The sequence below is a fragment of the Stenella coeruleoalba genome (assembly GCF_951394435.1).
Source record: "Stenella coeruleoalba genome assembly, chromosome: 20".
Classification (NCBI taxonomy): domain Eukaryota; kingdom Metazoa; phylum Chordata; class Mammalia; order Artiodactyla; family Delphinidae; genus Stenella; species Stenella coeruleoalba.
In genome coordinates, this window is record NC_137166.1 from 46,631,838 (window position 1) to 46,654,510 (window position 22,673).

The window sequence follows — 22,673 nt, forward strand, 5'->3', positions numbered from 1 at the left end:
CCAGGCGCTTCCCCTCCCCACGCTAGCGAGGAGCGCGGCCAATGAGAAAGGCAATTGCCTGGCCCCCGCCGGCCCGCAGTCTAGCCGGAGTGCGCCTGCGCGCAGCGGGGGCGGTCGGGCGGGGCTCCAGCCTAGAAGGTGCGTGAGGGGCTGAGTCCAGGAGTGGGAGACGTGGAGTGCAGGTAATATGCGATCTGGGGGCGCGGCGTCTCGGCTGCCCTCCTCGTGTCGTCCTTCGAATATAATGCATCTCTCCTCTTATATCGTCCTCTGTCCCTTTATGTCCCCATTCCTCCCCTTATGTTGCATCCCGCTTACATCGTTACCACTCCCCTTATGTCGCCATCACCCTCCTTAGGTCGCCGTCAACCCCCTTAACAAGATTTCGTTCCTTTAAGTCCCCATGGCCACCAACTGTCGGAGTTACCCCCCTTTAAGTCGTGTCGCCTTCTCATATCGCCTGCACCCCTCTTTTGTTGCTATTACTCCTTTACGAAGTCCTTCTCATAAATCGTCATCATACCCCCGTGTCACCTTCGCACGCCTCCTGTCACCATCTCCGTAAGTTACGCTCACGCTTCCGTTATATCTTCCTCATCCTTTATGTCTCCATCCCTCCCCGTCCTCTGACAGTCGCTGTCCATGCCTAATGCTTCTAGTTTTCCCCATAAGGACCTGCCCTGCCCTACAGTTGTTATTCTTCCCTTCATGTCTCCGGTATTTCCCCGTGTCCCCTCTCACATATCGGGTACTAGAGCCCGTTATCCTGGCTCCACCACTAAGCATCTGGGTAACCTTGACCACCTAATCACACGTTTGCAGTCTCAGCTTCCTCATCTGTGAAACGCACACAAGGACACCTACGTCAGGGATGATTGTGAGGATCCTGCGTGTTTCTTCTTGTGACATGCCCAGCTTGATGTGGCCATTTGAGCTAATATTATTAATCATCTCACCCTCACCTTCATCCAGTCACCTTCATCCCCTCCTCATTGTCGCTCTCCCCCTCCCCCCAGCTGCCCTCATCATTACCGTGGTGTCGTCACCATTCCCTGTATCCTGATGCTCTCTGCCACACCAGCCAACCCCTGCTGTCCCACATTATGATCACTATGCTGTCCTCACCTCTGCCACATCACCACACCTGAGGGGGTGACCCATCAGCCATCACGAACCTTGCTCATGTAAATACTTAATCCCTATCTCCTTACCTTGTTGGAGTGACTGATTTCCCACCCCCAAATTGAGAGCACTTCACCAATGGCAGGAGTCGAGGAGCGCTTGGTGGGAGGAAGACTCTAGAAAGCTTAGACCCAACCCTTCCTTGACTTATAGAATTGGGGGTGCAGAGAGATGAGGCAGGTCTCACCACACCTTTGTCAAACCTCAGCAACCCTGAATCCCCAGGTGGAAAAGTAAGTATCTTAGTCACTCAGCTTGCCTTAGCATGGCCATGTAGGACAGCCATTACAGTGTGTGCCTGGGGACTGGAACACCCTGGTTCCAATCTTGGTTCTAGCATTTAGTACTTAAATAATACTAAATGACCTTGGGCAGCTGGCTTAAGGGCCCTGTGCCTCAGTTGCTACATCCTGCAACATGGGAATGAAAATGCAAGTTAATTCATTCAATAAATATTTATTAAGCATGTTCTACATGCTCAGCATTGTGCTAGGCATTGGGGACACATCAGTGAATAAAACAGAGATCCTTGGCCTCATGGAGTTTACATTCTATCAGGGGTAAGACACAGTACACAAACAGGGAAGTAGATTATATGATGTGTTAGGAGGGAGTTGGGGGATTTAAAGATTATAGTTTTAAGTAGGGTGGTCTGGAGACATTTGAACAAAGACTTGAAGAGAGGAGAGAGTGACATGGCTATCTGGGGGAAGAGCGGCATTCTAGGCAGAGAGAACAGCGAATGCAAAGGTCCTGAGGTAGGAGCATGCATGGAATATTTGAGGAATAGCAAGGAGCCATGGGAGGATTTGGAGGAGAGGAGGGATGTGATCTGATGTGACATGTCGTGACCTGAAGAAGCAGCAGCAGCTGGAGAACTTCTACCAAGGATGGATGGGCAAGAGCAGCCTGGTTGGAAGGACAGCCAGACTCCTCTTCTTAAAGCTGCACTCACATATCCTTTGTATTTGGAGAAAGCTTCAAATGTCCCTCTCAAAGATTTGGGGTGGGATGGGGTGGGGAGGGATGTTGGTAGGGGTTTTGAGAGGCTACTGGGGAGGGACGGAGGGCATCACAGATCTACAGATGTTACACAGCAGGAGAGGCAGCTGTCTACACTCAGGACCCTGCGGCAGCTTGGGCTCAAATTCTGGCTCCACCGTTTCCTGGCTGTGTCCCTTTGTGCCAGTGACTTAACCTTTCTAGGTCTTTTGTTCCCTTATCTGTTAAGCGGAGCAAAAAAAAACACTGCTGTTAGAATTGAATATATAAAGTGTTTTGAGCAGTGCCTGGTTCAGTAAACATAAGGAGACCCCGCTCTCCCACATCCTACCCTTTCACAGGCTCAGACCTCCCTGAGGGTGGCAAGGAAAAGACATTCTGCCTTATTCTGTGTTCGGGAATTGGTTTGACAGTGTAATATCCTGGCACAGAACTGAGCTCTGGGTTCAAATTCCCGGCCGACAGACCAACGCCGTGTGACCTGGGCAGTGATTTCCCTGAGCCCTACCTCCTCATCTGAAAAACAGGGATAATAATGCTTCTTTGCCCCAGATGTGTTGTGTTGTTCTTTTTGACCTGAGACATCAACCATTTTCATTGTTTTATTTTTCTCCAAGGCACCAACTATATGTTTCGCTCATTTAATCTACTGTCTTACTCCCTCAAAAGAATTTCTTCCTTCCTAGGGACTTTTTTTTGTTTTTTCTGTGCTATATCTCCAATTTCTAGATAAGGCTGGTCAGCAGTAGTCGTTGAATAAATACTCATTGAATGAATAGATGGATGAACTGGCCACTGAGCATCTGCCATGTACTGTCCCTGTGCTGGGTGATACTGAGGACACAGCAGTGACTGAGCCAGCCTGGCCCTGCCCTCACGGGTTTTGCAGTCCAGTGGGAGAAACAGATCCATCATCAGGTAGTGACAGCCCAGAGTGGTCAGGGCCAGGTTGGGGAAAACACAGGCAGAGGGGTCTGGGCTGGGATAGAGAAGCCCAGGGGACTGTCAGATCCCAAAAAGGATGCCTGGACCAGACAGGGGGTCAGGGAGGGCTTCCTGGAGGAGGTGGTACACGAGCTGATGGGAATAAGCAACATGAAGAGGAGAAAAAGGTATGCTAGGCAGGAGGAGAAGCTGTGGGCAGGTTTGGTGGTAAAAGTGTGGTTTCAGTTCGAGGAACTGAAAAATATTAGATATGACTAGGCCATTAGGGATGGTAAGAGAATAAGCCCAAGAGGTTATTTAGGGGAGATCATTGAGGGCTTTGGGAGCCACAGTGAGGAGCTGAGACTTTATCCTGCAGATACGGGGGGGGGGGGCACAGAAAGGTTTTGAGCAGAGGGTAGACAAGTCAGACTCAGATGGAGGGGGAATTGGAAGGGTTGAGTGGAGGCTGGGAGCCACAGGATGTGGCTGGAGTGGCAACCCAAGTGGGAGAGGCCAGTTCGGGGCCATGGAGGGGAGAGAAAAGGGTTGGGTGGGAGACACACTTGGGAGGCCAAGTGGATAAGTTGTGGGCGGTCCAGGACAAGGCCGAGGACTCTGGGGGAGTCAGGGCTTTCTGGAGAAGGTAGCACACAGGCTGAGACCTGAAGGATGGGTAGAACAGCTCTCCTTGAAAGGGGGACCTGGGGGAGGAGCAGGTTTGGGAGAGATCCTAAGGACAGTTGGAGACATGGTGGGTGTATGGGGCTTAGGGACACCTGGGTGGAGGTGTCTAGGAGGCCATGGGACTTCCGGAGCTGAAATTCAGGGAGGAGGTGGGAATTGGAGACAGCTTTGGAGTCAGAAAGGGGGACTGAAGCTGTAATGGTGGGGAAGGTCCACAGGGGCTGTCCATGTAGGGCCCAAGAGGACATCGTAAGATGGTTGCACTTGGTCCTGGAGGCAATGGGGAGCCACAGAGGGAGTTTGAGTAGGGGTGGGACAGCTTAGATTTTTGAGTTCCAGTTCAGAAGTGTTCGCCATTCATGCTGGAGTGTTGGGGGACAGGGGGTTGTGTGTGTATTTTTTTACTTATTTAATTGTTTTTCAGACTGAGCATCTTCTCTCCCTAGAAGGGGCACCTTCTAGGGGGTCCTTTGAAATAAAAGGTCTACTGCTAAAAACAAAACAAAAAGGTTTACAAAACCAGTGCTCTGTTCTGTTTTCTGTAGACTTGACCACAGACAATTGTGCAGTCAGTCCGAAGGGGTCTGCACAATCGAATGAAAATCGGCTCCTTTAAACCCAAGAACAGTTCTGTTTTGAACCGTATGGAAGGTCCATAGGTTAGTGAATGTTTCCTGAGGTATGGCCTGCCCAGGGCTTCACGTGGGCTTCAGCAGCTAACTGGCCCCACACCCTTCTTTGCACTTTCATACGTCTTGAATCAACCTTGAATTTTACCCTCAGGCTGAGGTGTCATTATCTGCACCTACCCTATTGCTCTGGGCTTAGAACACAAGCTACTTACACATTGTGTATACACCGAGTGTCACTAGATCTAGAGAGACATCTAAGAAAGTCTTTTCTCAAGGGTTTCCATTCTACTGCTTCTTTTCTTCTGTTTTCAATAAACATTTATTGAGTGGTTACAACGTGCTAGGCACAGGGTGGGTAGAGGAATAAATCAGACATAGACTTAGCTTTTTAAGGGACACATATAGGTTTATCTATGATAAAAGTGTGTCCAGGGTACTAGGGGACACAGCTAACCAGCCAGCTTGTATCTGTGCTACCTGGCCTGCTATGGATGGTTTCACTGACTGCCCAGCAAACGTGAGGTTGGTATATTAGTCTACCCATTGTTCTGAGAATGCAAGGAACGCAAGTGAGGTTCAGAGAAGGGAGCCTCTTCTCCCAGTAACACACAGAGCTGAGATCTGACCCCAGGGGGTTGGGACTGCAAGACGCACCCCCTTAAACCATTCAGAGATCCCCCAGCCACCACTCCCCAGATGGGTATAAAGTGATCACCCTTTTTTTTTTTTTTTTTTTTTTTTTGTGGTACGCGGTCCTCTCACTGTTGTGGCCTCTCCCATTGCGGAGCACAGGCTCCGGACGCGCAGGCTTAGCGGCCATGGCTCACGGGCCCAGCCACTCCGCGGCATGTGGGATCTTCCCGGACCGGGGCACGAACCCGTGTCCCCTGCATCGGCAGGCGGACTCTCAACCACTGCGCCACCAGGGAAGCCCAAGTGATCCCCTTTTTATGAATGAGGCCAGCAGGGCTCAGAGAAGTAAAGCCCCACGCCTGATGTCACTGAGTAAGAAAGTGACGGGTGGGATCTGAACCCTGGCCCCTCCAACCCAAAACACTGCTATGGAAGAGGGATCAAGTCTCCCACCCCAACCCTCACGGGTGTTCAGGGAGCTGTGAGGCAACACGTGTCTCAAAAGCCGGGTGGGCTTTGCTTCCTCCTTTTCTGTGCGCTGTGGTTCACAACCCAAGTCAGGCAGGACACAAGCCAAGGGAACAGGGAGATATTCTGTGGGCTGGTGAAACTGCACAACTCAGTCCCGCAGCCAAAACCCAGAGTGGGATTTGAACCCACGTTCTTTTAACTGAAACCACACACCCGGTCTCAGGACCTAATGAAGCTTAGGTTCTTTATGTCTCAGCGCAGAAAGAATTCAGTGAGAGACAAAGTGATAGGTAAAAAGTGGGTTTATTTAGAGAGATACACGTTCCATAGACAGAATGTGGTTCATCTCAAAAGGCAAGAACGGCCCTGGGATGAACATACTCCATAGACTGTGGGCCATCTCCGAAGGCGAGAGGTCCGGAAATATGGGGTAGTTTTTATGGGCTGGGTAATTTCATTGGCTAATGAGTGGGGGGATTATTCCAACTGTCTTGGGGAAGGGGAGGAGATTTCCAGGAATTGGGCCCCGCCCACTTTTTGGTCTTTTAGGTCACCTTGGAACTGTCATGGCACCTATGGTTGTGTCATTTAGCATATGCAAATGCATTGGTCCCCAGCCTTTTTGGCACCAGGGACCGGTTTCGTGGAAGACAATTTTTCCACGAGCGGGGTGGGTGGGGGGTGGTTCAGGCGGAGGGATGGGCAGCAGCAGATGAAGCTTCGCTCGCTCGCTCGCCCACCGATCACCTCCTGCTGTGCGACCTGCTTCCTAACAGGCCGTGGACTGCTAGCGGTCCGTGGCGCGGGTGTTGGGGACCCCTGTGCTAATATATATAATGAGGCTCAAAGTCTACTGGAAGTCAAATCTTCCGCCACCTCGGACCTAGTTGGTTCTAACCAGTTTATGCTGTATCCTCAACGTCTGTGTCATTCTTTTAAAGATTGTGCCCTGCCCCCTTCCCTCCCGTTTCACTGGGAGGGGGCACACCTGCTGGTGGAGGTGCCCCCTACACCAGCGAGGAAGCAGGGCATGAGGACCAGCCTGGACATTGCACTGGAGCCCCGGGGTGAGTTCTAGGTTCCTGGGAACCCTGGAATTGAGGTGAGCTGAGAAGGCCAGCACTTGCCATCCTGGCTCTGTCGGCCCAGCTGTCCATATCCTGCTTCAGTTTCACCCTGCCCTGCTCCCCCTAGGGATCTGGGGATTGAGGGTGCTGGATACCTGTCCAGCTGAGGCCACAGTCCTCTTTTGGAGACGGGGATGTTGGGGAAGGACCCCCGCAGCTAGGAACCTGAGCCTCAATTTAATTTGCATGGAAGGCCTATGTGCATTTTTTAAAATAGTGAGTAAAGGCCCACAGTAAAAAGCAGGCATCTTGCCTGGCCGAGGATGGGGAGGACGGAGGCGGAGGGAATCATGCCTTTTTTCTTTTCTTTTTGGCTGTTAGGACCCTTGAGACAATCATATTTGTTGAGAACCTCTTGCATGCCCATCCTCTGCACTTGATATATATGAATTCCTTGAGTTCGAAGGAGCCACTCAGATTTTAAACATCTCCCATTTTACATGTTCAAAATAATGTGTACACACATTATTTATTTTTGATATTTTTAAAAAAATTTATTCCTGGTCTTTTTCCCAAACTTGGTCCTCCTCAGTGTTCCCCCAAATCACACGCCCACCCCAGTCAGTTCCCCACACGGCCAGAGGGAGCCTGTAAACAGCCTGTATTCGTTTCCTGGGGCTGCTGTAACACGTGAGCACAAACTGCGTGGCTTAAAACAACAGAAATTTATTCTCTCACAGTTCTGGAGACCAGAAGTCCAAAATCAAGGTGTCAGCAGGGCCGTGCTCTCTGCAGAGCCTCTAGGGGAGATTCTGTTCCCTGCCTCCGCCAGATGCCGGTGGCTCCTGGTGCACCTGGGTTTGCGGCCCATCACTCCAGTCGCTGCCTCCCTGGTCATGTCTCGTTTCTGTCTCTTTTAGAGATACTTGCCCTTGGGTTTAGGACCCACCCAGATAATCCAGAATAATCTCATCTTTAAATCATTGACTTAATTACAGCTACAAAGACCCTTTTTTCCAAATAAGGTCACATTCACAAGTTCCAGGTGTGATGACCACATCTGACATATCTTTTTTGAGGCCCCCATTCAACCCACCACAACCCCCAAAGGAGATCATGTTCCCTCCTCTGCTCAGAACCTACCCGTGGCCCCGTCCTTCTTGCCACAGTCCAGGTAGCCCAGCATGATCTGGTCCTGTCACCTCAGACTTACCTCCTCTCCCTCTTCCCACAGGCCATTCCACTACAGACACACTGGCGTCCTCGCTCTTCCCTATCCACACCAGGCACACTCCTGCCTCACGGCCTTTGCACTGGCTGTTCCCTCTGCTCAGAACACTCTTCCCCAAGATGTCCAGTAGCTCCATTCCTCCTCTGCTTGAAGTTTTTCTCCCTCAGGCATCCCCTTCTCTTCGAGGCCTTCCTTGACCTCTTTATTTAAAATTGCAAGCAATCCCAACCCCGGCCCCACCCCTGTCCCTCTTCCCTGAGTCTCCATAGCACTTGTTACCTTCTAACATATAATTTAATTTCATACTGTTTTTTGTCTGTCTTTCCTCATGTCAGTTTTGTTCACAGTGATATCCCCAGTGCCTAAAACAATACCTGGTGCACAGGTACTCAATAAATGTGTGCAAAATTAATGAACAGCCTTGTAAAAAGTAGGTGCTATTCTTGCTGTGCCCATTTTGCAGATGGGGAAACTAGGGCACAGATGCACTGTCACTTCTCTGAAGTCAGTCACGTACACGCTGATGCTCATATTAAGATCAGGCACCTGGCTCTGGGAGCCACAGTGTTAACTGCCTCACCAATCTAACCCAGTCTACACCACCTCTTCAGGACTAGTTTTCTTTTTAAATATTGATACCTTAGGTGTATTGCTTTGATAAAAGTATAACAAGTCAAAATTAAACCCATCATTACAGACCTATCATCACGGCACAATTTGAAAGCCAAAAGCTCGCTAACAAACTGAATGAAATGCATCTATTTTCTTCCTATTTTTGATTTATTACCGGCCCTCCCAGTTCCCCTGGCTCACCTTGCAGGGTCCCTCACAGCTCCGCGCCCTACCTCTGCCCAGTTTTGTTTTTGTTTATCAGCTTCCCTAATTTCACATCACCTGCTGTTCCAACCCCATATTCTTAAATAAAACATTTCTCACCAAGGCCCTTCACAAATAGATAAATAAAAGGCAAACTTGTTTCGCACCCCATGCCTCCCCCTCCCCCCACCCTCCAACCCTGCGGCCAGCCACATCCAAGACTTATCTTCTGCTTCTCTTGGTGACCTCTGGAGTTCCAAATAACCTTGATCTGTTGCCATTTCTTGCTGGATCCATTTGACCCATCCCGGTTTGGCTCGCTCCCTGCAATGATAGGAGGGGATCTAGCTGTGTTCTTCCGCCCTTGCCAATCTGGGATCGGACGTTGGGGGGAAAGGGTGCGGTGAGGAGAGAACCTGGCTCCCTTTTGGAATTTCCTTCCTTTTTTCTTCTTTTTTTTAAAACACATTAATGCATGCGCATGAATTTTTTAAAACGTGACAAAACCTGGGACGCGGCAACACCTGTGTAGGCTTTAGAATTATTTTTTAACCTGCACAGAGATGTTTTCTCTTCTTTTCTGTAAGTCGCTCATATTTCACAATTTTAAAAAAGAAAACAGGCGGACGATAAAAAGCAATCCTGACCCACCCCCAAATCCCGCTGTCAAGGCAACCACTTCCAACGCTGTTGCTCCCCTCAGTAATAATCCTTCTCTGCATCTGTTGACTTCCTGCCTGGATGTGGGGAAGGGGGTCCTGCCCCTCTTTCATTGAGAAAGGTGGGCGGGGAGGGGGACCTCCAATTTATTTCTCCATCTGTGGCCTTAAATCCTGCTTCGGAGATATGAGATGGTATGTGGGAAACCTTGCTTACCCCTCCAGCCAGAGCCTGGATTTAAGAGACAAAATTTTTTAAATCCTTCTCAAAATATCAGTTGACTTTTTTTTTTTTAACGAAACACTGACTGCAGTCCACAGTCCAAGGGAAAACCCACCATCCCCTTCCCCCCCACCGCTCTTCCCCTCCCTTAGCGTGGGCTGTGTCTTCTAAGCTGATTTCATCGCTACGTTCCTAAATCATGTTATTCAGCCTTGATCATTCCATTTCATTTTATAATTTTTAAAGTCATTAATCTTATTTATGTATTTATTTTTGACCAGGTAATACATGCCCATGGTACAAAAATTCACAAGGTTTGCAGACGAGAAAAGATGTGGCGTTCTTTTTTCTCTTTACCTGTGGCCTCCCTACCCCACATGGGGGCTCTAGGGTGGACCGTAGCAAAGCCAATCGCTCAGCCATGTACTCTCCCTCCACCCCCGTCAGGTTGGCTGTACTGGGCGGCCGGGCCCCCCTTCTCCCTGCGGTGAGCCCGGACCGGCGCACTCACTGCGCAGACTCCCCGCTGCAGTGGGCGGAGCCCCCTCGATCCCCGCCCCCGCCCGCCCGCCCCTGCTCAGCCTGTCGGGGCAGAAGCTGGGGCCCCGTGGAGGTAGCAGCAGCCGCCTGCCGAGTAAGGCCGAGGCCCCTCTGGGGTAGGGGAGGGGAGGATGGTTTCGGGGATGGGCTGGGGTCTGACGGGGAGGCCGCGATGGTCCTGGGCTCCCGGCCTGAGCTGTCTAGTTGTTACCTGAGGGTGAGGGCAAAGGAGCCACCTGGAAAATGACTTGTGGGTAATCCCAGGGCTGGGAGAAGCCAGGCACAAAGATTTAGGGCTCCGCTGACCCAATCCGGAGCTGTCATTTTGGGAATGTATAGGTTAGAGCTCAGAGAAGGGAAAGCGCTAATGGGGAGCAGTGTGGGTGCTGATGAGGGGCAGGGTGGGCGCTTGGGGGGGGGCAGGGAGGGTACCGCAGAGGAATAGGAGGAAAGCAGAGGAGTTGGGCTTAGAGGGATTTCGAAATCCCAACTGACCAGCAGTCAGCTTCCTCCTTTAGGGGTGGCAGGCACAGTGCCAGTGGCCCCCGTGATCACAGACAAGGCGACCCAGGGAGTCCCGTGAGCCCGAGGCTGATCCGCTTTCTGTGATGTCCCCCAAAAGCCTAGAACACCCCACACAGTGCCAGCTTTTGTTCCCTGCAGTTTGGAGACCCTGACACACCCACTTTCCCACTGGAATCTGTATAACCCCTGGCTGCCCAGCAAGATGAAGCCTAAACTGATGTACCAGGAGGTAGGTGGATGGGGGACCCAGTGGGGAGGGGCTGGACCCAGCAGAGGGTGGGGGCCCCACTGAGCTGCCCTGTCACCCCCACACACACCATCATCCCTGTCCCCCAGCTGAAGGTGCCTGCCGAGGAGCCCTCCAACGAACTACCCATGAACGAGATCGAGGCGTGGAAAGCTGCAGAAAAGGTAGGAGCCCACCGCCACCCTCACTCTGTCTCAGCTATGGCCTGGGCTGCCCTCCTTGGGCTGGCTGATCACCTCCTCCTCCCCACAGAAGGCCCGTTGGGTCCTGCTGGTCCTCATCCTGGCAGTCGTGGGTTTCGGTGCCCTGATGACTCAGCTGTTTCTATGGGAATACGGCGACTTGCATCTCTTTGGGCCCAACCAGCGCCCAGCCCCCTGCTATGACCCTTGCGAGTAAGTGGAGGGGGGCGTGGGCGCCTCAGATGGTGGGGGGAGGGGCCCTGCCAGGCCAGGGACACTTCAACACGCACTAAGCAGGGCCTGCACCCAGTGGTCGAGACAGAATAAGGTGATCGCCGACTCCCAAGTGGACCGTCACGGTTCTTCCCTCCATGCCCACCTCCTTCCCCCACACTGTTGCCATGGCAGCCACAGCATCATCTTCTATCTGTCTGTGAACAGACACACATGGCATCTTCCATCCATATCTGTGGACAGACACACACACACACACACACACACACACACACACAGACATGCACATGCACAACCTTCCTTCCACGCCTCTAGACAGACAAATGCAGACACACAGAGAATCATGAGTACCGACACAAATACACATAGTCTTCCGTCCTCCGTGGGCAGAGAAGTGAGCACTCACATTCCAGCCCCCTATGGCTGATTCTGCCTCCCCCCACCCCCCAGAGCAGTGCTGGTGGAGAGCATTCCCGAGGGCCTGGACTTCCCCAATGCCTCCACAGTCAACCCCTCCACCAGCCAGGCCTGGCTGGGCCTGCTCGCCGGTGCCCACAGCAGCCTGGACATTGCCTCCTTCTACTGGACCCTCACCAACAACGACACCCACACTCAGGAGCCCTCTGCTCAGCAGGTACCTGGCAACCTGGGCCCTAGCTGGCAGCGGGTGGGGGGGCGGGGGGGGCGGTTGGAGGGAGGCACTGGGGAGGTGGATGAAAGGGGTTTCCCTATAGCCCGGGAGACAGGTGGACATGTCTCACACAGCGGGTTGGACACAGGTGTGTGGAAGCAACTGTCTTCACGTGGCCCTCTGGACTGGGGGCGTTTTGTCACAGTCATCTGGAGGCCTCTGAATGTCAGGGTATGGGTTTGGTTACGAGGGATTAGGCTGGCAGATATCACTCACCCACAAGCTGCCCCGACCCTGTCACACAAAGAAATGGAAACATGGAGTGAGTACCAGCCCAGCCTCAAGCCAGGCTGCCACTTCCCAGCTGTGTGACCTTGGGCAGGTCACTTCACCTCTCGGTCTTCAGTTTCCTCATCTGTAGAATGGGGGAATATCTAGCACTCCCCTCTTGTGAGGATGAAACGGGCTAATCCCTGCCAGTTACAGCACAATGCCCGACAGAGTCAGCCCTTCATAAGCATTTGCTCTGATAGCCTTGTTAGGGTCTGCAGACAAACTTAAAAAACGTAAAACTTCAAGATTTGAAAAGGAACAGCCTAGGTGGATAAGCCCTTCATCGAAAGACATGGTGAATTTGTCCCTTTTTTTCCCCTTTCCTTGCTGCCACTCTTTGTCAGAGGTAGGCTTAAAATGTATTAAAATCATGAGGTTTATTAAGCACTGCCTGAAAAAATATACGACAGTTAAAAATGATATGAGCTGGAAATTCCCTGGCGGTCCAGTGGTTAGGACTCTGCAGTTTCACTGCCAAGGGCGCGGGTTCAGTCCCTGGTTGGATAACTAAGATTCCACAAGCCAAAAAAAAAAAAAAGTCATGAGCTCCCACGCCCTGCTGGTTCCTACTGGAATGGTTCAAAGCACAAAGCAGAGACATAGGAGGCAGACCATCTGAGTTCAAATCCTGCTTCCCCATTGATTTCTCCAATGCTCAGTTTCCCCATCTGCACCTTGGGATATACTCAGATTTGCCTCATCAGTGAGAGTGGTGAGAAGTCAGTGAGTTCACATGTAAAGGAGCTTAGAGGGGCCCTGGCTCACAGTAGAAACCAGGGAATCAATGGCTGTTGCTATTAATGTTATTGGCATCATCAGGCCTCACCCAAACCTTCCCAGACCCCAAGCCTGCACTGTGCCCCCAACATCCTGCAAGGTGCCCAGAGGTCCCTTCTGTGACGGGCATTGATACTTCCAAGTCAGGATCTTGGGAAGGTCCCGTGAAGGGCAGGAGTGGCAGGGAGGCCCTAGCAGGGCTCAGAGCGCCAATTATTAAAACAGATAAAGGGACTTCCCAGGTGGTCCAATGGTTAAGACTCTGCACTTCCACTGCGGGGGGCACGGGTTCAATCCCTGGTCGGGGAACTAGGATCCTGCATGCCACGCAGCGTGGCCAAAAAATCAATAAAATACAACAGATACAGGTTTTAACATCTTAACCTGTGTAAAGCCTTCCCTGAGTGTACCGGCTAATGTAAAGCCTGATCAGATCTAGAAGCTTAATCTCAAAACAGCTCCATGGGGGGTCCTGCGTGGGGTTGGAGAGTTGGCTCATCCAGCCCCTCAGAGGCTCTCCCCTCCTCCCAGGGCGAGGAGGTCCTCCGGCAGCTACAGACCCTGGCACCCCGAGGTGTGAAGGTCCGCATTGCCGTGAGCAAGCCAAGTGGGCCCCAGCCCCAGGCAGATCTGCAGGCCCTGCTGCAAAGCGGTGAGCTAGGGGGCAGCTGGGGGTGGGCTGGGCCTGGGGCTGCCCAAGCCAGCACCCTGACCACCACCCCTGTCTGTCCAGGTGCCCAGGTCCGCACAGTGGACATGCAGAAGCTGACCCATGGCGTCCTGCACACCAAGTTCTGGGTGGTAGACCAGACCCACTTCTACCTCGGCAGTGCCAACATGGACTGGCGTTCCCTGACCCAGGTCTGCCTGCACCCTGCCCACCGCCCTTCTAGGCCGCTCCCTGCCCCACAGGGAGTACCTGGGGTACTGCCCCAACCTGGGGTACCAGGGAAAGTCTCCCAAAAGAGATGAAAACTAATCTGATAACTGGAGGAGCCCCGCGGGGAGATGCTGAACACACAGCTCTCCCTGAGACATCCCCTGTGCCTGTCCTCCCAGTCCAATGGGGAGGCAGGTTTGTCACCAGAGAGGGTGATGAAGGAGGCCCAAGGGACCCTGAGAGCCTCAAGGAATGCCTGACACAATCTGGGCAGTCAAGGCAGGATTCCCGGAGGAGGAAACTGTCAGCTGAGACCTAAGACTGAGTAGGAGCTCAGTGGAGGGTAGAAGCAACAGTGTACGCAAAGGTTCAGGAAACCTGGAGCTTTGGAATAACTGATTTTCACCAAAACTTAAGATTTTAATCTTGAGTCAAGATCATGTCCATCCCAGGACTTTAGCTGGGGGAAGGGGGGTGGGGGCACGGTTAAGGGGCAGAAAGAAAGGAGACGGGGGCAGAGAGAGGGGGAGATAGAAGGGCAAGGGGCAGGAAGGGGGACTTGTTGGGGGGCAGGGGGAAGGGCTGCAGGTGTCCATGTCATCTGTGGGCACCAGGCCATCGTCCCCGGGCTCAGCATTGCCCTCCCACAGGTCAAGGAGCTGGGCGTGGTCATGTACAACTGCAGTTGCCTAGCTCGAGACCTGACCAAGATCTTCGAGGCCTACTGGTACCTGGGCCAGGTGGGCAGCTCCATCCCGTCAACCTGGCCCCGGCCTTATGACACCCGCTACAATCAAGAGACACCAATGGAAATCTGCCTCAACGGAACCCCTGCTCTGGCCTACCTGGCAGTGAGTCCGAGGGAAGAGGGGCCTGTCACACCCCGGCCACATCCCTTCTCTCGGCCCCCATCAAGCCCTGCCTAGTGACTTGGTAGGGATGGGGGTTCCTGACCACTGGCTGTCACTTCTGCTCACTCGGGGCCTGGGCTGTGTCCCAACCTCCCTAGGCCTTGGTTTCACATAGAAAATAAGTATTGCAATATTTACCACCTCTTAGGGCTAGTGAGAGGCACGGCTGGGTCCATGCAGGCCGAGCCCTGGGTGACCTGTCCAGTATAGCTGCATGTCGCATTTTTAATCAATTAAAATGAACTACAGTTAAAAACTCAGTTCCTCAGTCACACTAGCCACATTTCAAGTGCTCAGCAGCTACACACAGCAAGCAGTTGGCATACGGGGCAGTGCAGATAGAGAACGTTTCCATCAATGTGGAAAGTTCTATGGGACAGCACCCACTATTGCCCTTGGCACTCTGGACAAGGCACCGCTGCTTTTAGCTGTTGATATTTTCACTAGTTGGGGTGGCCAACCTGGGTCCCCCCCAGCAAGTCACCTGGCCAGGGCCAGTGTCATCCTGGAGGGCCCACACTAAGGCATGGATGGAGGGACACGATTCATTGGGGTCCTTTGCTCCAGTGACCACCCACGGGACATTAATGGTTCCCCCGTTACCACTACCCCTTTCAGAGCTCGAGTTTGCTCACCTGTTGTGAGGATGGAGAGAGCTGGGTGAAGGGCCTGGTGTGGCTGGGCACATGAGTGCCATCAGGCTGGACTGTAAGTCAGGGACAAAAGTGATTAGAGCAGAGGTCCTCAAACTTGAGCATGCATTAGAATCACCAGAAGGGCTTGTGGAAAGCCAGATTCCTGGGCTCCACCCCAGCACCTTGGTTCTGTGTGCCATGGCAGTGAGGCCCAAGAACTTGCATTTCTAACAAGTTTCCAGGTGATGCTGTTGCTGCCTGACCAGGGACCTCATGTCGAGAACCACTGGGTTAGAGCATAAGTTCTGGAACCAGACAGCCTAGGTTCAAACCCTGGCTCCATTTATCAGCTGTGTGACCTTAGGCAAATCACTTACCCTCTCTGAGCCTCCGTTTGCTCACCTGCAAAAAAAGACGGTGGTAATTATCCCTCTCCTTCATGGAGGCTGAGCATTAGTGAGACCCGCAGGACCTGGCTCGTGACAAGCTGTCTGTAGCAGGGGTCCACTGTGAAGGACATGTGTCTTGACTGTCCCCTCGTCCCCCAGAGTGCACCCCCACCACTGTGTCCAAGTGGCCGCACCCCAGACTTGAAAGCCCTGCTCAACGCGGTGGACAATGCCCGGAGTTTCATCTACATCGCGATCATGAACTACCTGCCCACCATGGAGTTCTCCCACCCGCACAGGTACCGCTGGGCGCGTGGACAGGGGTTGGGGTAGGGAGCCACCGTGAGTGGAAGAGAAGACAGGAGAGAGAGCGATGGGGCCCAGAAAGCAGGCACGGGGCCAAGACCAAGGCACAGAGGGAGGGGATGCCATGGGGAGAGACAGAGGTGACAGGGAGAGTGGGTCTGGATGGTCAAGACAAGGAGAAGGGGACAGAGAAGAGGATGAGAATATTCGGGGGGTGGTGTGGAGACGGGGGACTGGAGGCTTAAGGCAGAGGATGCAGGATGTGGGATTTCTGCAGGTAGGAGGCAGGGAATGTGGGCTGGATATGGGATGACGGGCTTGGGAGGTAGGACTAAGGGTATTCAGGTTTGGGGCGGCAGGGTTGGGCTTTGAGATCTGGGATAGGAAGTGGCGATGACTGGACTCTGGGGGCTCAGAGCAGGTAGTCTGGGGGCAGCAAACAAGACAATGAGAAGATTGGTGGGGGGAGCAGGACTTGGAGCTAGAGATGGGGTGGGGGCTTGGGGCTTCTCAGAAGCTGCAGCGGGCCCCAGGCCTGGCTCCCTAAAGCTGAAGTGAGGCCTCCCTCCGCATCCTGCACCCGCCTCCCCAAGGTTCTGGCCTGCCATTGACGACGGGCTGCGGCGGGCTGCCTATGAGCGGGGCGTCAAGGTGCGCCTGCTGGTCAGCTGCTGGGGGCACTCTGAGCCATCCATGCGGGCCTTCCTGCTCTCCCTGGCTGCCCTGCGTGACAACCACACCCACTTTGACATCCAGGTGGTAAGCACCTACCCCAGACCTACCCATCAGCCCCTATGCGGGGCAGTACCGGGGACACAGCAATCGTGGAGCTCACCTGTCACCTGACAGGGACGACCCACAGTGGGCTGTGCCCTGATTGGCCAGAATCAAGGGCACGGGCAGAGGGGTTAGGGCTGGGATGGGGAAGCCCAGCAGAAGCTCCTGCCGCAGCCTGAGGGGTCGTGGAAGACTTTCTGGAAAAGGGGACATCTGAGGTAAGACCTAAGGGATAAATAGTCATTCTAGAGGGAACAGGCGGCATATGAGGCGACAGGGTCCTCCCTTTCAGCTGGCGTTTACCGAGTACCCGTGCTGGCCCCCAGGCCCGCGAGGGAAGCAGCTGAGTCCCCAGTCCCGCAGACCTGGTACCACTCCCCACCCCAGACCCTGGGGCTTCTCTAACCCAACCCCGCATCTCCCCTCCCTCTCAGAAACTCTTTGTGGTCCCTGCGGACGAGGCCCAGGCCCGAGTCCCTTACACCCGCGTCAACCACAACAAGTACATGGTGACTGAACGTGCCACCTACATCGGTGAGCGTCCTGGGCGCCGCTGGGGTGGGGGGACGGAAGGGGGTCCAGGCAGCACCACGGGCCCTGACTCTCTGGACCCCCGCTCCCCGTAGGAACCTCCAACTGGTCCGGCAGCTACTTCACCGAGACAGCGGGCACCTCGCTGCTGGTGACGCAGAACGGGCGGGGTGGCCTGCGGAGCCAGCTGGAGGCCGTTTTCCTGAGGGACTGGGACTCCCCTTACAGCCATGACCTTGACACCTCAGCCGACAGCGTGGGCAACGCCTGTCGCCTGCTCTGAGGCCCGGTCCAGCGGACAGGCCAGGCCTGCGAGGCCCCCGCGGGCGCGGGTGTTCCGGGTCTCAATCCCTGTCCCCGTGCCCCCGCTTCTGTCTGCCCCGTCGTGGCTCCCACAGGCTCCCCCCCTGCTCTCCCGCTTCTACCTCCGCCCCCGCCAGCCTGATGCTGTGGCCGCAGAGGACCCAGCCAAGCTGGGGGAGGGATCAGCCCCCGAAGAAGTAGGGGTGCATGCTGGGCCTGGCCCCCTGGCCCACCCCACTTTCCAGGGCAAAGAGGGCCTGAGGTCATAATAAGAAGTAAATAACTTGTGTGTACAGCCTGTGCCTGACCGAGTGGTGTGAGGTGGGGTGCCGGGTAGGGGACAGCTGGCATGGGCCTCTGGTGGGGACACCTTCACGCATGCTGAGCCCTCAGCATGTGACCCGTGTGGTTTGGTGTGTACTGGACGCTCAGCACATGGCTGGTGTGTGCTGAGCCCTCAGTGGGTGACCAGCGTGGGCTGGCGTGCGCTGAGCCGTCGGCGCACACTGCACGTGAGCTGGCGTGTGCTGAGCATGCGCGTGTGACCTCGAGGGCTGGCATGAACCGAGCCTCACGTAGCCAGCGTGGCACAGCGTGTGCTGCACGCTCGGCACGTCCCCAGCCAGATGCGCGCGTGCTGAGCCACCGCCATAGCCCGAGGGTGGACTCGCACGTCTGGACACGAGAGCATGTGCCAAGCGTGAATTTACATACACCTGCTGAGTGAACTTACACGTCGCATGTCCCAAGCATGGATGAGTGCATGCCAAGCCTGTCACGTGTGGCAAAGACAGGTCAACAGACGCTGAGAACCTGGCATCGGGCAAGCTCAGACTGGCACCTGCTGAGCACCAAGGATGTTCTGAGGGTGGATTCTTACGTGCCAGGCACTGAGCATATTTAAGGGATGGGTCAGTGTGCCAAGCACAGTCTCCAGCCTGAGCCAATGGCTGACTGGGTGCAGCATTAGAGAGCAGGGCCTGGGTGCCCCCCTGAACCCCACCCCCGTGCCAGTCCAGGCCTCAGGCAGGGAGGACAGGCATGAGGCAGTACTGCTGAACAGTGCTTTATTGAAATAAACAGAGGCAGCAGGGCCAGTGGGGTGCAGCCCCCTTCCTGCGTCCCTCTGGCCGAGGGGGCCACGGGCCAGACCCCAAAACCCTCCTGTGTTCGGGGTGTGTGTGCAGGCATGCACCGTGAGCGGGGCGGGAGGAATGGGGTATTTCTGGATAATTATCTTTCTGTAAGAATAATTTGTCGGTTCAGGGGATAGCTCTGAGGAGGGGATGCCAGCCCCTCTAGCGCATCACCCAGTGATGGGCAGGGTTGGAGTCACCATCAGTGGTGCCCGCCGACGTGCTGCACAAAGCTGGTGGCCCGGGGTGGACCATGCGGGTGGGTGTGGCGTGGTGGGAGCCCCTGAGCCCGTGGCCCCCCGACGCCCTCCAGGGTCCAGTCTGGCTGACCCAGCCATTCCCCAGGACAGCTGCTGAGGTCGAAGAACTCATGGCCTGGCCTCTGTTGGGGAGAAGAGATGGGCATCAGCCAGGAAGTGCACCCCACCCCACCCCGGAACAACCACGCTGCCCCTCATGGACTCCTGATCCCAGCTGCATCCTTGTCAATTCCCGAGGACGATTTTGTACATCCTGAACCCCCATCCCATTTTGGAGGCTTAAATGCTGTGTGTTGAGACCTTAATGTGTCCTGAAGGTGTGTTTGCTGAGGCCCTGTCACATCTTCCTGGGGTGGGGGCCTGAGCTGTCCCGTGGCCTATATCGCTTCCCATATGTGGATTACTGTGTTCTGAGTTCTTACACAGCCTTAATACGGGTTAGTGTTTGCTGAGCTTCATCGCATCCTACGGGTATATTAGTGTTTGCTGAGCCTTGTCACATCCTGAGGGTGGGCTAGTAGTGTGTGTTGGATCCTGGGCCAGCTGCGGGCCATGCAAATGTACGGGAGGCAAAGTTGGTTCACTATGCCCCGATCCTAGAGCTCTGGGGAGGCCCTGATCCCAGAACCACCTGCCTCCTAGCTGCCCCCTGGGTCACCTCAGCATCCACGGTCATGTCCTTGATGTCCGGCCCATCCCTGTCCCACTGCGGGATGGCAGGCAGCTCCGCAGAGGCCCCTCGCCGCTCTCCTTCCGCGCAGCCGCCGCCCCTGCACGGGGCGTCTTCCTCGGGCAAGGCCTGGCTCAGCCGGATGAGGTTGCTGAAGTTGGACTTGGAGCCTGTGGGTGGCTTGTGGGCCTTGCGGTGGCCTGCCAGGCGGCTGCCGTAGAAGGCCAGGATGGGCTCGGGGCCGGAGTCGGGCACCCAGCGGCCGGCAGCGGCGGCCTTGAGCGGGGCCAGCACGTCGGGGACGACGTCGGTGCGGGTCTCGCCCCACAGCCCACTCCCCGCCTCCTGCAGACTCAAGTCGTCCAGCTGATCGATGGCCTTTTGCACGCCTGGTGCCTTCTCCTCCCGGAACAAAGGCCCGCTGCCCAGACCCACGGTCTCCTCCTCCTCGGTCAGACCGTAGTAGGGGGGCCTGTCTTCCACGGCATCCACGGCAGACATGGGCGTCTTGCCCTCCACCTGCAGGGAGAGGCGGCAGCTGTGCAGCGAGAGCTGGTAGTAGCGGGTGGTCTCATGGGCGCTGCGCAGCTGCTGCATGGACACGAAGGGGTGGCGCAGGGCGGCGCTGGGGCTGATGCGCTCGTGCGACTCCCACGTCAGCATGCGCTTGATCAGCTCCACCATGCTCTTGAGGTCGGCGTGCTCCGCCAGCGCCTCGCGGTCGGGGAAGGTTAGCCGACGGACTGCCCTGCTGCCGTTCACCACCTCTATCTGGTCCAGTGACTTGAGCATGTACTTGCGGCGCTCCAGTGGGCGCACCTGGTGGGACGCAGGGTGGGGCAGGGGTTGACATCGAGTCCAGGACTTGGGCCCCAGGTACTTCTGCGGTGGAGCCCACGTGTGACCCCCCCCCAGCGTCCAGTGGGCCCTCCAGCCTGGCCCAGAGCTCTGTCGTGGCTATGAAGTCCACCCACAGGAACCTGGACTTCCAGTTCTGCCCATGATCTGACTTGGAGCTCCCTTGCATCTGGGGGGGCACACCTGCTCACTAACACCAGAACCCCTCTAGTCTAATCCAGACCCCTCCTACTGCTGCAGGAAGGACAGCTGACTGTGATCTCTGGTCCTCCTCTTGTCTACCCCAGGTGTCGCACTGACCCAAGTTTCACACCTTGCCCCAGCCCTCCAGTCCTCCCTCGAGCCATGGGTCCAGCCCCTACCAGCAGCTAGCAGAAGGGCTGCCCTAAACCTCTACTGCTCCTCGGAATCAAATCCAGATCCCTCTTGCTGCCACAGCTGATCCCCACATCTGATCCCGGCCCTCAGGCCTCCGAGGAGTCAAGCCCAGACAATTCTTGCCAAATTCTTTAACCACGACCAGCTCGGGAGTTATCAGAGGATCTGCCATATGCTTTCGGTCCCACCTTTGGTCTCGCTCAGACCCCTCTCTCGCTGTGACAGCTCCCACGGCTGGTCCACACTTCCAGTCCTTTCTGCTGTCTCAGCCAGATTCTTGCCACACAAGTCTGATGACCGCAGTCACAGAGGTGGCAGACAGGCTGCCCTGACTTCCAGTCCCACCTGGGGTCTCCCTCGGATCCCTCTGGCTGTGACAACCCCCCCAGCTGGCCCTCAAGTTTCCAGTCCTCTCTGAGATCTAACCGAGATTCTTTTCTTGATGCTGCAAGCTGCCTCGCCGACGGCCCTCCCCCCACCTGCCCCCCTACCTTGGTCTCAGCCAGGTAGTCGGCCGAGGACTTCAGCTGCCAGGGGTTGGCGGCGTCGGGGTGAGGGTTGCGCTTGAAGAAGTGGTGGGCCTTACAGGCGGCGTGCAGCACGTGGGGCTTGGGCAGGCCCTGGGTCTCACAGATGTAGCGCACCTGGTCGTACTCGTTGTTGCCTGGGTAGAGGGGCCAGCCCAGGTGCAGCTCAGCCATGACGCAGCCCAGGGACCACACGTCCACCTTCTCACAGAAGGGCAGCCCCAGCAGAATCTCGGGGGCCCGGTAGAAGCGAGACTGGATATACGGCCCCTTGACGTAGCGCACCTCGCTGAATATGCTGGCCGAGCCGAAGTCGATCACCTGAGCGGAGGGAGGGAGGGAGGCAAGTGGGCCGGGACAGCCGCTCGATCTGAGCCTCCCCGGCATCTCTTGCCGGTGTCTTTCTGCATCTGCCATCTGACTGTCGCTACATCTGTGAATCTTGATCTCTTGTTTACGTCCCTGTCTGTCTCCTCCAGCCTTTGTCTCTGGTTTGCGTACTTGTCTCTCTGTCTCTGTTTGTCTCCACTAGAACTTATGTCCATGAGGGTTAAGATCTGTCTCTTTCTCTCTCACCCCACGCCTTGTCCATCAGCAAATCTTGCCGGCTGGGTAGAGGGGCCAGCCCAGGTGCAGCTCAGCCACGATGCAGCCCAGGGACCACACGTCCACCTTCTCAAAGAAGGGCAGCCCCAGCAGAACACCTTCTGTTCTGCCCACTCTGCATCCCAGCCGCAGCCCCACCCTAGTCCTGTCCTCCCCCTGGCTAGACGAATGTAAGGGCCTCCTTGCGGGTCTCCCTGTTCCTCCCTCTCCCTCCAGTCTGCTTCTCACATGCAGCCCGAGGGACCCTGTGACCACCTAAGTCAGATCACGTCCCTCTCCTGCTCAGAATCTTCCTGTGGCTTTACCACATCCTGTGTTAAAAGCCAAAGTCTTCACCCTGGCCCACAAGTCTCCAACAATCTGCCCGGTCCCCTCTCTGCCCGCACCTCCTCCCACCTTCCCCCTCACTCACCCAGCTGCAACCACACCAGCCTCTCGCTCTTCCTTGAACAAGCCGGACACATTCCCAGTTCAGGGCCTTGGCACCGGCTGTTCCCTCTGCCTGGAATG

The 22,673-nt window shown here is 55.3% G+C and overlaps 2 protein-coding genes across 3 annotated transcripts in view; one reads left to right on the forward strand and one right to left on the reverse strand.

The window, feature by feature from the left end:
- Positions 1-113: 113 nt before the first annotated feature.
- On the forward strand, positions 114-18,064 carry PLD3 (phospholipase D family member 3). 2 transcript variants are annotated; one of them, XM_079908672.1, is made up of 13 exons: positions 114-182; positions 9,975-10,161; positions 10,731-10,821; positions 10,929-11,003; positions 11,092-11,234; positions 11,706-11,889; positions 13,528-13,648; positions 13,730-13,857; positions 14,527-14,727; positions 15,971-16,110; positions 16,711-16,876; positions 17,329-17,428; positions 17,521-18,064. In XM_079908672.1, exons 3-13 carry the CDS (start codon positions 10,795-10,797, stop codon positions 17,706-17,708), a joined length of 1,473 nt encoding a protein of 490 aa, XP_079764798.1. In that variant the 5' UTR covers positions 114-182; positions 9,975-10,161; positions 10,731-10,794; the 3' UTR covers positions 17,709-18,064. The 2 variants fall into 2 exon arrangements, with proteins under 2 accessions (XP_079764798.1, XP_079764799.1); XM_079908673.1 differs by lacking the exon at positions 114-182 and adding an exon at positions 6,468-6,598.
- Positions 18,065-22,673, reverse strand: part of HIPK4 (homeodomain interacting protein kinase 4) — a 7,005-nt gene continuing 2,396 nt past the window's right edge. Inside the window, exons 2-4 of the mRNA XM_079908670.1 lie at positions 21,522-21,878; positions 19,783-20,613; positions 18,065-19,246 (exon numbers count right to left, since the gene is read on the reverse strand). Of these exons, the coding sequence (XP_079764796.1) occupies positions 19,067-19,246; positions 19,783-20,613; positions 21,522-21,878 (1,368 nt within the window). The 3' untranslated portion in view covers positions 18,065-19,066. The remainder of the gene's footprint in view (positions 19,247-19,782; positions 20,614-21,521; positions 21,879-22,673) is intronic.

Excerpts from the sequence above, each read along its gene's own strand:
- PLD3 (XM_079908672.1), top strand. The coding sequence starts at position 10,795 with ATGAAGCCTAAACTGATGTACCAGGAG. Across the intron at positions 11,890-13,527 it reads AGGAGCCCTCTGCTCAGCAG|GGCGAGGAGGTCCTCCGGCA; the intron begins GTACCTGGCAAC and ends CCCTCCTCCCAG. Across the intron at positions 17,429-17,520 it reads TGAACGTGCCACCTACATCG|GAACCTCCAACTGGTCCGGC; the intron begins GTGAGCGTCCTG and ends CGCTCCCCGTAG.